The following is an 11,592-nucleotide window of genomic DNA, read 5'->3' on the forward strand; positions in this document are numbered from 1 at the left end:
TTCCTCCTGCAACAGAAATTCATGTTGGAAGGTGATCTCAGTAAAGTTTGTCACGAAGCAGTGATTTCTCCTCCTCTGACTTTTCACATTTTGGTTGTATAACTTTGCTCCAGCCCTGGTGAACCGTGTCTAAGCAAACCTGCGCCTCATTCTTCACAGCCTCTGCTGTTTTCTGTGCAGCTTCCTTTGGAGTCTCTGCTCCCTCAGCCACATCATATCCAGCTAAAGCCCCTTTAACCGCACCTGTTGCAGCAACTGCTGCTGTAACACTCAAACACGTTGCTACTGGTACCACACCGCCCCCTAGTGCCGTTCCTCCTATCCCTAATGCCATCCCTGCTGAAGCTGCAACTGTTTTGCCCACCGCCTTCCTCAGCTTTACTGGCTTTGAAGATTCCTTTAAAACAGTAAGAACTGTTCCAACCATGACCACCACTCCAAAAATCGCCCCTAACAAAACGCCAACACCAAGGGCCGTACATCTGATCAAGAGTCTATCAGCAACCCTTCTCTTGGCCTTTTCTCTGATATCTGCTTCAGGCAGGCTTCCTGAAGTCAGTCGAATGTTCTCCTCCTCCTCTTTTATTTCTTCCTCGGCTGCCTGCAGCAGGTCATTGGTGTAGCATTTGCCCTCATTTTCCGTCACCAACGTGTCAATAGTTTGAAGCAGCCTCTCCATCTGGAACGGGTTGCTCCTGTATTCCTCCTGTGGCTTATTGTTCCAGTACTTGTTGTCCATGATGTGGCAGCGGCCGCCACACTTCTTCACCAGTTCACTCACAAGCTTATTGTCCCCGACAAACTCCTCAATCTGGGCCCCATCAGGCAGCTGGTCGCCATGAGTGAACACCACCACAGCGTATTTCAGAACGTCTTCAGAGAAGTACGTGCAGATTTTCTCGACAACGGCCTTCTCGTGCTCTGTGAATTTCTCCACCTTGAGCACAATGAGAAACACATGGGGCCCAGGAGCGCACTCTGTGAGGCACCTCACTATCTCAGGCTTCATGTCCTCCTCCGGCCGGTCTGTGTCAAAGAAACCCGGGGTGTCAATGACCGTGAGGTTTCTCCCACCGACGGACTTGGTGATGGCTTTGCAGAGGCTTGTTTCAGAGTTGATCGTGTGGTTGGTTGTGAACAGCTGGTCTCCGCATATTGTGTTGGCCAGGCTGCTTTTACCAGATCCAGTCTTTCCCAGGAGGACCATTCTAATTGGTTCTGCAACCAAGAGAGAATGATGTTGATTAACTTTTTTTGCGTCCCCCATACTCTGCGTGTAAAAATAGTATTTGTCTTTCAGTGTTGCATGTATGCATGATTTCTTTAAGACCAAAAAACAATACACAAGAATGTCCTAATTCAAAGTGCAAGAGACATTATGCAGACCCCTCATCGTTTCTATTGGAATGAAGAGGGAAAGTAATTGAAGAAATTCATTAATTCATCATCATCTGATGCAATTCCTCTACAAAGTTTGGATTTTTGTTAATCTAGAGCAGGGGTCCCCAAACTACGGCCCGCGGGCCGGATCCAGCCCGCCTCCACATTTGGTCCGGCCCCCTCAACAATACCAGAGAGCATTCAGATTTTTTTTTTTTTCATATATTGTATTTTCGGTTTATATGTGGATATTTCTTCAACCACCAGGGGGCTCTTTAGCAGGAAGTGTGTCCTGTAAACTATGGTATTTTCTTTTGCATGACGCATTGCTGCCATCTGTTGGACATTTAGGGAACTGCTTGATTTTTATGTTATTTAATCAGTACGGTTGTTTGCTAGCGGTAGAGCAGATGAACACATGTGTCTGTTATGAACGCCGCACTCCAGGTCGAGTTATTCGAAGCGATGCCTGTAAGTAGCAGCTTTTACCCTCACAGGAAAAAGTTTGGGGACCAGTGATCTAGAGCATACAGAGATGCAGAGTTTTGGTTGGTGTGTGTTTGTAATGCGCAATAAGGGAATTTGAAGAAATTACCTTTTCTAAACTGGGACTGTATCTAGTCTACGTACTAGGAGTGAAATGTGTGTGAAAAGTGGAGTCAAAGGTCATCTCCTCCACAAATAAAGCTTAGACTGAGTCATCAATGGGAAAGTTATTCCCAACCCACCAATAAAAATGTAAACCATATGTCCATTCCAATGTTATAGAACTACTGTAATGGGAGTTTAAGGAAACTTTTCAAAAACATAAATCTGCAAACTAAAAAAAAAAGTTGAAACTGAATCATAATATTTCTTCTTTTTCAGCTAAAAGACAGACCTGAAAACAAACATCGGGCGTATTGCCCGCTCCTTTTATGAGTCTTTCCACGCCGTAGCAGGAACAGCCTTCAGCTGATCACTACCCAACTTCACTCAAGCAATTCTTTCTAAATTGAAAGAAATTCCTTAAAAATAAACAGTGGCCGTCATGGTTGCTGAGTCAGTCAATAATGTCATAAAACAGTCAAGAAACTGATTGAGAATGAAGAAAATCAACTGGTCAGAAAAACTCAAACACTGTTTTTCCTTATACACATGTGATACTTAAGCCTATTCCTATTCAGTTACAACACTAAAGATTTTTACAGAAAATAGCGGCTTACCATTCATTTTTTGAGAGAAGCTGAGGACTGAAGGACCGGCAAGGCAGAGGGTGTTTGAATTAGCTTCATGTATTCTGACAAGTGGCAAAGGTTTCACTTCCTGAATTGTTGCATCACACATAAGCAAGTCTCACCATTATCACAATTCACAGTTCCTTCGACAGCGCATGAATCGATTCAATAAACAATCTGCTTCTCGACTTAAAATGTCATGCTTGTTTATGACTACAGCAAGAGCTTGAAAGTGTTTTAAAAAAATAAGCCGGCATCTTTCAAGCAAAACACTAATTTTAAAAGAAAGTGTTTCTTCAGTAAGAGGTTTTCCTGTTCTCTCTTTCAGAACGGAAATATTAAACAGCACTTCGCCTACCAGAGCCTTGAGTTTTCTGTAGCCCTGCCCCACTTTCCACCACCACAGAAAAGAAAAGGGCACCAGCCCCAAGACTAGTTAAAGATTTCAGACACTTTATTCTGATCAGCAAACATAAATCACAAACATTTAAATATAAAAAGGCAGTAAAAAATATGACAGACGAATACTGCATGTTGGGTTATGATAAGTGTCCAAACGCTGTTGGTATTCCTTTGTGTTCCAGTGTGTTGACCCGTTTTTTTTTTTTCCTTTCGGTTACACAGTGGAACAAAAACCCACACTAAATGTTTCCCATTTGTGTAATACTTGCTTCAGACACAATAGAAATAAATCTTTAAAAAAGCCACTTCACATCAAAACAGAAAATACTGTAAGGCAGCATTGTGATTATGCAAACAAACACACATGTATTTGGGACTTTCTTAGTACAATCTAACATTTGGAAGATTGTTTGCCTTCTGTCATGAATTCACCATCAGTCCCTGCCCCCCATCCCCGTGTGTCCTTTGTCTCTGCTCTGCTCAGGCGCTGACAAACACCAGTCTGGCGCTGTAGGCCAGATCGGCGAGGTACAGCAGGAAGTTGAGAGCGGTGAGAACGGCCACGGCAATCAGGTTTTTCTGGTCTCCCCACCTCCTGTACTTCTTGTCAAATTGGAAAATGGGCCAGAGGATGGTGGCCGTCAGGTACATGATGACGGCCAAGAGCCCGTAGGCCGACAGGAACTTGGAGAAGGGAACGGGGAGGCAGCCGGTGCACTCTCCCACGCACAGCACCACCACGGCCATGGAGAGGATGAAGCAGATGCAGTACACCGCCATGCACCACTTCAGCGCCGGGTGGTGGTCATACGACACGGGGTCGCTGACCAGGATGAAGATAATGCAGGCCACAAAGGTTTGGCACACCTTCATCAGACCTGGAGCAGTTTTCATGTAACCCGCCACTTCTCCTGGCCTGGCCTTGGACAGGCTCACCTCCACCATGTAGGCAACTGTTGCCAGGCAGGAGAAGACCGTGGACGCGATGCGATGATCGCGCGTCTCCTGGGAGGGATACTGGTCCTTGAGGAAAAACACAGGGAAAATGATAGAGGCCGAGAGGCAGAGGAGGGAGGCGTAGCAGGCAACTGTGATGGGGAAGTTGGACCAGGAGACAGGGATTCGGGACTGGAGGCTGCACTGCTCCACCAGCAGGACCAGCAGGGTACAGGCGAAGCTGAAAGCCCAGCTGAAGATGCACCAGTCCGCCATACCTCCGTGGAAGAGATTGCCGCCATTTGCTACCACACTGAAAGCGGTGCAGGTGAACAGCACCGCAGCGATGCGAACCCATAGCAGCTGGGATGTTGGGAACCAGGTCACCGGCATGGTGGGATGTCAGTCAGGATCGACTACGTGAGTCTAGGATCGCAATGTGACTTTCAGCTGGATCCTGTGTTGGCTTCCTGTCGGGCACTTTCCCTCTGTTGGAATGTGTCAAGCTCTGCATACAGAAAAAATAAAATCAGAACAAATTGACACAATTTTGGTTGCATGGTTTTCTTAAAAAATAATAATAAATAAATATATAAATAAATAAACCCAATATCACTGCAGGGATTCCCCCAGTGTATTATAAGCCTGGCGGCCCGCCATGCTTTACTAGCCCTGCCGCCAGGCTAAGCGTTGCTTGTTTACATTTCTAGGGGGAAAAAAATCGTTTTTATTTTGTTTTTTTTAAAGCCAGGCTGCAAAGAAGCGTCTCTGTTGCTCTTAGCATTTCACTAGCGGAGCAGATTTATTCCTAAAGGATAGGTTTATAGTTTATGCATTTAAACCTAATAGCGCGTGGACCAATCACACCGCTGGCACCTCTGCACTTTGCCTCACGTGCTGCCGCTGCTTTACCTCAGCGGGATCGCGCGCGCCTCCTTTCACTCAAACTGGACACAGGCTGACCTGTATGGATATTTACATCAACCTACTGTGAGGAATTATGATCCTTTGGAGAACTCTAGGTAAGAGTTTAAAACCCGCCGCGTTAGCTCTGGTTGCGCAGCTCAATGTGAACCGCAGGAATAACTTGTAGCGAATTCAGAGGCGCGTTGTGGAGCGGTGAGAATGATTAATCTTTGTGAACGAACAATTATATGCGGCGTTTACATCTCAACACGCTGCCCAGCGTGTGGCTCTGTGTCTGTCTTCCCTGTAAAGTTTATGTCTGTGGTCCCGGTTGGCTGGAGAGTTTGTGGATAACGAGCAGCGCTAACCTGATCATGCAGGTTCAGCCCGGTGAGGAGCTTTCGCGCTCTCCTCGGAGTCACGCATCACGCAGATTTTATATTATTATTATTATTATTATTATTCCGGTTACACGATGCATCAAACCATATCAAATGCGTCGTCTTCTTAGAGTTAATACGAGTGGCAACACGGAGATCTGAGAAACTCGTCCCATAAACTCGACCAACCAGAATAGTTTCTGTGACGCTTATTAAAAACTCAACAGACACGAAATGGAAGAGCTACTAAAGCCACATTAGCAGCATTGAATTAAATCTCCCGTTTTTTGCTTATCTCTGGGCAGTGCAGCGAATTTACTCATCATGCAGGGCCGGTCCAAGGCTGCATGAGGCCTTGAGCAAAATTTGACTTAGGGGCCCCTCTAGTTGCTAAAATCATCAGCACCTCTAACAGCTTCTGTGTTAGATTTAGTTAAATCTGGGAGAAGGGAGTAGTTTAATAGGTCACCCTAAGAAGCAATAAGTTATAATCGCAGTTTACTAATTTATATTTGTAAATTCAAAGATTAAACTCACAGCATCAGATTGTTGCTATGGTAACAAAACAATCCAAGTATGAATATTGTTCTTTGAAGTTTTACAAAGTAAACTCGCCAGCTCCTTAATGCTTTGCATTAAATGTTAAACAATTTAAAATCTTTTAATTTATGTATGCCTAAACAATTTACTCAAATTTAACAGCATTGATAATCTCAATAAACAAGTGTTACATGTGGTCTGTGTTAAAATATTAGCATTTATGGGGCCCCTGAAGCCTTTGGTGGCCTGATGGAGCCGCTGACTTAACTTGAGTTGAATAGAAGTGCAAATTTGTTGTTTTAAGACTAGTTGTGGGTTTAAATAGCATTTCACTGGAGGTGGTTTCCCGTAACATATTATTACACAGTAATACTTTTACATTTCCTGTCAACTTAACATCTTTTAATACAAAAACACGATGGACCGTCTTGATGCCCCGACCACCGGGCTTAGCACGTTTTCTGGGGGAAACCCTGCACTGTGTTAATGCTTTTCGACAAGTGACCAGAGTACAGTAGCTTGAACCTTTTTAGCTCAACCATGAACCTAGTAATATGTGACAGAACACCACCAGTGCTAATCAGCTAATATTTGAGCCAGGTGTGCTGAAGGAGAGAGACAACTAGAAGTTGAAGGATACCAACCTTTGAGGCCTCGAGTCTGAGACCACTGTTTTAAAGGTAGAAAAATAATAGTGAAGTAATTGAAGATGCATATTTAGTTCTTAAGGGTTGCGATATTTGAACTAAACCCTTAAGATGGCAAATTTGATGTACTTTCTTATAAAAAAAAAAAAAGACAACCTGGATTTTCACTTCAAACGTACTGACTGATGAGTTGTTATGTTCTTCACTGCACAACTTCGGTTTGAGCCTGGACATGTTGAAGGAACAGGACTGAGTAAGGTTTCCTGTTCGTGATACAACACGTTCACGCAGGAAGCTGAAGTTTGGCTACTAATCCTTCAAAGAGTTGGAAAGTCCCTCAGATTAAACAAAAAATGTAAGAGCAGTGAAGTTTCGCAGGGTTGACTCTGCTGCCCTCTTGTGTCCTTTTTGACAAAGAGGCAGACGTATACAGATAAGAAGCAACATTGCTCAAAAACTTACGTTACTTTCTCATTTCAGACCCAAGTGTGTTTGATATAGAAATTAGCCGTACTTAAAATCAAATTGACACTTATTCAGGTTGAAATTTCCATCTTAAACTTCAATAGCATGCCCATAAGCGACAAATCAAAGCCTACAAACGGTTTGTTCTGTGACGCATATACATGGATAATCTTTTAATCTGTTTGTTTTTCCTTTGATTCAGGCTAATATCTCAATCACGGAACGTGAAGCATTTTTTTTTTTTTTTTTTTTGTCTTTTGTGGTCAATGTTTGTTACATTTAATTATTGAATTGGCACAATTTTCACAAAAAATATGCGTAACGGATCAAGTTGGCCTGTGATTATTCTCTCCCACATTACTGTTCAAATGAAGAATTCGGATGTTTGGATTGTATCTCATATTATCTCTCGTTTGGCTCATCATCATTTTCCATATCCTTTTGAATTTTTTAAATGTTTTCAAAACATTCTGAACATTTCAGACAAAGACAAAAAATTACCTAAACTTTTGTGGGGCGGAAGGACCAAGTCATCTGGACCAGTTTGGATCTGTGAATTTCGTCACTTGTAACTTTTGACATATTAAAACCTGGACTGGATTATCCTGGCCAGGTTTCACAGAAAAACAATATAAAAAGATTAAAAAGCAATATATCACAGGTGTCAAACTCCAGTCCTGGAGGGCCGCTGTCCTGCAACTTTTAGATGTGCCTCTGCTGCACCACAGCTGAATATAATAATTAGGTCGTTAGCAAAGCTCTGGAGATCTGATCTACACAAGGAGGAGGTAATTAAGCCATTTCATTCTTGTGTTTTTGTACCTGTGGCACAATCTAAAAACTGCATGACAGCGGCCCTTGAGGACTGGAGTTTGAGACCCCTGCATTATATGATGTAGCTTTATTTATCTGCATTTACACCTATAAATGCAGTAAAGTGGTCCCCTATTTTTACAGTGATTTTCAATGTGATCAGATCTATTTGTAATTTTTCTGTGAGCGACTCAAAAAGCATTTTAATCAATGAATCCGATAGAAAAACTCTTAATTTGTGACCTGGCAAACCCGACATAAAAGACACTATGTGCCACTAAATCAACATAGGAAAAAAAAGCATGTATTACTGTCTTCCTATGCAGCTTAAAGTCAAAACTTTTGCAGATATTACAAACTAAAATGTTGGTTCTTTTTAAATTTAAGGAATGCTGTAAGACAACGGAATAGGGAAACAAGTGTGCAAGTACAAAATATTTTTCCATACCGTGTTTATTGCCATATTTTTTTTCCAAACTTGGTAAAACACTGATGATAGATTTATACTTTTTAAATCTACTTTTCATCCATATTTGTAATATTCCAAAAATCTGATTGTGTACATTTTAATAGGCTCCATTTTACTGTGGTTTGTTGCAAATGAAGTAGTGGAATAGATATTTTTTCCCAATTTAATTTCAGCTTATGGTTTTACCAAAGTTCTTCTTTTCAAAATGTCCAGATATTTTTATATTTTTATTTATTTATTATTATTATTATTATTATTGTTACTATTATTACTTTCAAAACTTGTCTTGCGAAGTGCTTGTTATTTCTCTTCAGGAGAAGGTGTGGCCCCTCTGATGCCTGGCAACAATTTCTGTTGCTTTTGCCTGAAAATTAATAACTTCAGCCTTCAGATAGCGTTATAGCTCACTTCCTGACGTCACGTAGCAGCACTGACACACAGGAAGCTGATGCTGCTGTGGTAGGGCCTAACTACCTCAGGAAGCAGCACAAAACAAATCGATGTAAAAATTTAATTTATTCTAGAGTCGTCAAAGCAACCAAGCCCTCGGTTTTGTTTTTTTGCTCTATGCGCCGTGGTTTCTTTATCAAGCACACGGTATTTTGGGTACCTGGGGTTTAATGTGAAAACTCCAACCCACAGACCATCATCAGATTCCGAGCTGAGAGGTGTGGGTTGGTTCAGCGGCGGTGAGGATTGTGGCCTCCTTAACAGGAAACCAACTTTGGGGTCGATTTCTAGCTTTGATGAGCAACCTAGTTTATTCACAGTTTCATTTTGACTACACTGACATTGTGAAGAGTCAAAAATATTGTCATACTGGACGCTAGAATGGACGAGTGAGATTTTTATTGTATTTTTTTTTTTTAAACTGCATACCTGAATCCCCAAACCATCCTACTTGTTGCCATCTTTACAGGATCAATTTTGCACACATATACGGCGGAACATACTTTCACATACCGTAGCAAACAGATAACCGTGAATTTTTAGTAATAAGAGGTGCATACCACACCGCGCCCATCTCTACTGTAAACATCCCTGGTCCAGCAAAAAGAGAATAATAAAAGCGTTCATCATTTTACTGATGACAATTTCCCCAGGACATCTTTATGACAAAAAGGGGAAACAAACATGTGACTTTGAGGCAGATTTAGCTTACCTAGCAGACTCGGGAGTTCCAGCTCATTGTCGTCGCCGTAAGGCAGAAGTTTCCGTGAATGTATCAGTCTGAATCCCACGCCCCGCAGTGGCCATATTTGGTAAAGTGTTCAAAGCGTCTCCGGGCAGCAGTTTTAGGTCACTTCCCCTCTTCAAGGGTTCAGACCTCGGATAAAAAATAAATAAAAAGTTCAGACAGCGAGGTCATTGTGAGCTCATAGCTGCTGCGCTAGTTCTTCAATTTTGCTGTATAAGGAATAACAACATCTGGCGGTTTAATCGTTTGAATGCAAGGCTTTGATTTACAAAGAGTGTTCCAACAAAGCTTAAATATCCCCTCATATGATAGAATATCACACCAGAAGCAAGTTAGAAGTAAAAGGAAGTACACAGATTAAACCCGAGGAGCAATAAAAAGTAATTATTAATGCACATTGAAGCAAATATATTGTTGTAAACGGAAACAACCTCAATTTTTTCTGTAAACGTAAATCAGAAATGCATCTTACTTCTACATTAATCGGCTTTGTAATATTTCCTAGACTTTGCTACAGATTTTCTGGAGAAAATTCGTTGGATTTGACTCTATTTAACCAAGAAACACATCATGAATGCAGTGGCGTTCCTAAAGGTGGGAGCAGGGGGCCATGGCCACCCCTGGAAAAAATACTGACCACTCCAATGAATGAGTCATTCCTACATTTTGTTAGAATTTATCACCCCATCTATATGAGGGCTTTTAAAACTACAAATAAATGACATGTATGGAACCATATTAACTTTGGCCAAATATTCGTCGTATGATTTGTCATCACTGTGATGTTCATATTTTCTGAAATGCAATTTTCCCTTATCTGCTCAATAAATGTATATTGGAGAATTGTTCTGTTTGCCAGTACATTTATTTTGCAATAAAAAGAAAGTGCAATATAACTTTCACAAGAAAAAATTTGGAATTTCATGTTTTATTGAAGAAAAGAGAATGATGGATGGATTGGGTATGATGAAGGGTCATCTGAGGAGACTTGTTGATGGAGGTTTGGGAGGAGGAGACCCTGTGTTGGGATAATAAGGAAATAGTTGTTTTTTTTTTACATAGAAGCAACTTGAAACAAAAAAATTGTTTTTGAACACAAGAACTGAAATTTTTATTTTTATTTAATTCATTTTCTTTATTACATAATACATTAATGCACAACAGGTGTTGACTACCAGTTAATTAGAGTAAACTGCAACAGTATGGAATATCACCATGCAACGTTAAAACTGGCAAAGCTGGTTTGTCCCTGCTTGTGAATCACAAAACAAAACGCAGAGAGACGGTAAAGAAAAGGCACCTTAATCCCGTCTTGAACTGTTTTGTGAAACGGATTAGAGATGACTCAAAACTGGATCGTGACAGCTAGTTCACCACAGACTTTCAGCTGCGGTGTATTCAGGAGACGAATTTCATGAGCTTCCAATCAGAAATATGTCAAGAACGCTCCCTGGAATCAGATTTTCAACCGGCAAAGTTTTAGATCTGGAGCAGACCCAAAGAGTGTGTTGGCAGCACGAAGCATGCTGGGATTGTCCTACATTGTATCATATTGTACTGTAGTTTGACCCACACCAGTGAGCAAATCAGTGTCTTGCAACTTGCAAATCCAACTTGCTACTTGGATGTAACATCAATTCCATATCCAAGCGTTGATTTCTGAGACGAATCGAGTGTGTGTGTGTGTGTGTGTGTGTGTGTGTGTGTGTGTGTGTGTGTGTGCGCGTGCGTGCGTGCATGTGTGTGTCATATTTGTACTTTGATGTATCTCACTGAAGCATTGTTACAAAAAAAAGTGGACACAATATCGGAAAAATGTACCTTCTCGGGTCTGATTGGATTAAAATGAGGGAAATACATTGTTATCATCTTGTAGTTATCTCCTTGATTTTCTCACTTACTGTTGGAATTTGCTCTTCTTCTGTATTTGGGTGTGACATCACTGCTAGATCCAAGGTCCAACCTTCAAGATAAATCTATAGAAAGCAGAAATTTCTCAAATGTCTGTTGTAAGGCGTCACAGATCTTTTAAAAGACTGTTGCAGAGGATGCAATCTTCTGCTGTCATCCATTGAGGTAGCAGCTCCAGATTCAGTTGCTTACACAAGCTGATAAAGAAGAGTGGCTCTGCTATGGTGACTGCTCTGGAACTTGTAGAGATGAAAGAAGAATGATTTGTAAAATAAAGAGCATTTGCTTCACAAGACTACAACAAAACTCCTTCCCATAGTCATCACAA

The 11,592-nt window shown here is 41.4% G+C and overlaps 2 protein-coding genes across 3 annotated transcripts; both read right to left on the bottom strand.

Annotated features, from left to right (window-relative positions):
* Positions 1 to 6: 6 nt before the first annotated feature.
* On the bottom strand, positions 7 to 2,963 carry LOC106957199 (GTPase IMAP family member 7-like). Its single transcript, XM_015048463.1, has 2 exons — positions 2,586 to 2,963; positions 7 to 1,218 (listed from the first exon to the last, which is right to left on the bottom strand). Exons 1-2 carry the CDS (start codon positions 2,704 to 2,706, stop codon positions 38 to 40), a joined length of 1,302 nt encoding a protein of 433 aa, XP_014903949.1. The 5' UTR covers positions 2,707 to 2,963; the 3' UTR covers positions 7 to 37.
* Positions 2,964 to 3,037: 74 nt separating this feature from the next.
* LOC106957200 (myeloid-associated differentiation marker homolog) lies at positions 3,038 to 9,430 on the bottom strand. Of its 2 annotated transcripts, none has more exons than XM_015048465.1 (2): positions 9,318 to 9,430; positions 3,038 to 4,443 (listed from the first exon to the last, which is right to left on the bottom strand). In XM_015048465.1, the coding sequence occupies exon 2, from the start codon at positions 4,326 to 4,328 to the stop codon at positions 3,480 to 3,482; it is 849 nt and encodes a 282-aa protein (XP_014903951.1). In that variant the 5' UTR covers positions 4,329 to 4,443; positions 9,318 to 9,430; the 3' UTR covers positions 3,038 to 3,479. The 2 variants fall into 2 exon arrangements, with proteins under 2 accessions (XP_014903951.1, XP_014903950.1); XM_015048464.1 differs by lacking the exon at positions 9,318 to 9,430 and adding an exon at positions 7,375 to 7,514.
* Between the last annotated feature and the right edge of the window lie 2,162 nt (positions 9,431 to 11,592).

This window comes from Poecilia latipinna, unplaced genomic scaffold, assembly GCF_001443285.1.
Source record: "Poecilia latipinna isolate Pla-1442-1.1 unplaced genomic scaffold, P_latipinna-1.0 Scaffold884, whole genome shotgun sequence".
Lineage (NCBI taxonomy): Eukaryota > Metazoa > Chordata > Actinopteri > Cyprinodontiformes > Poeciliidae > Poecilia > Poecilia latipinna.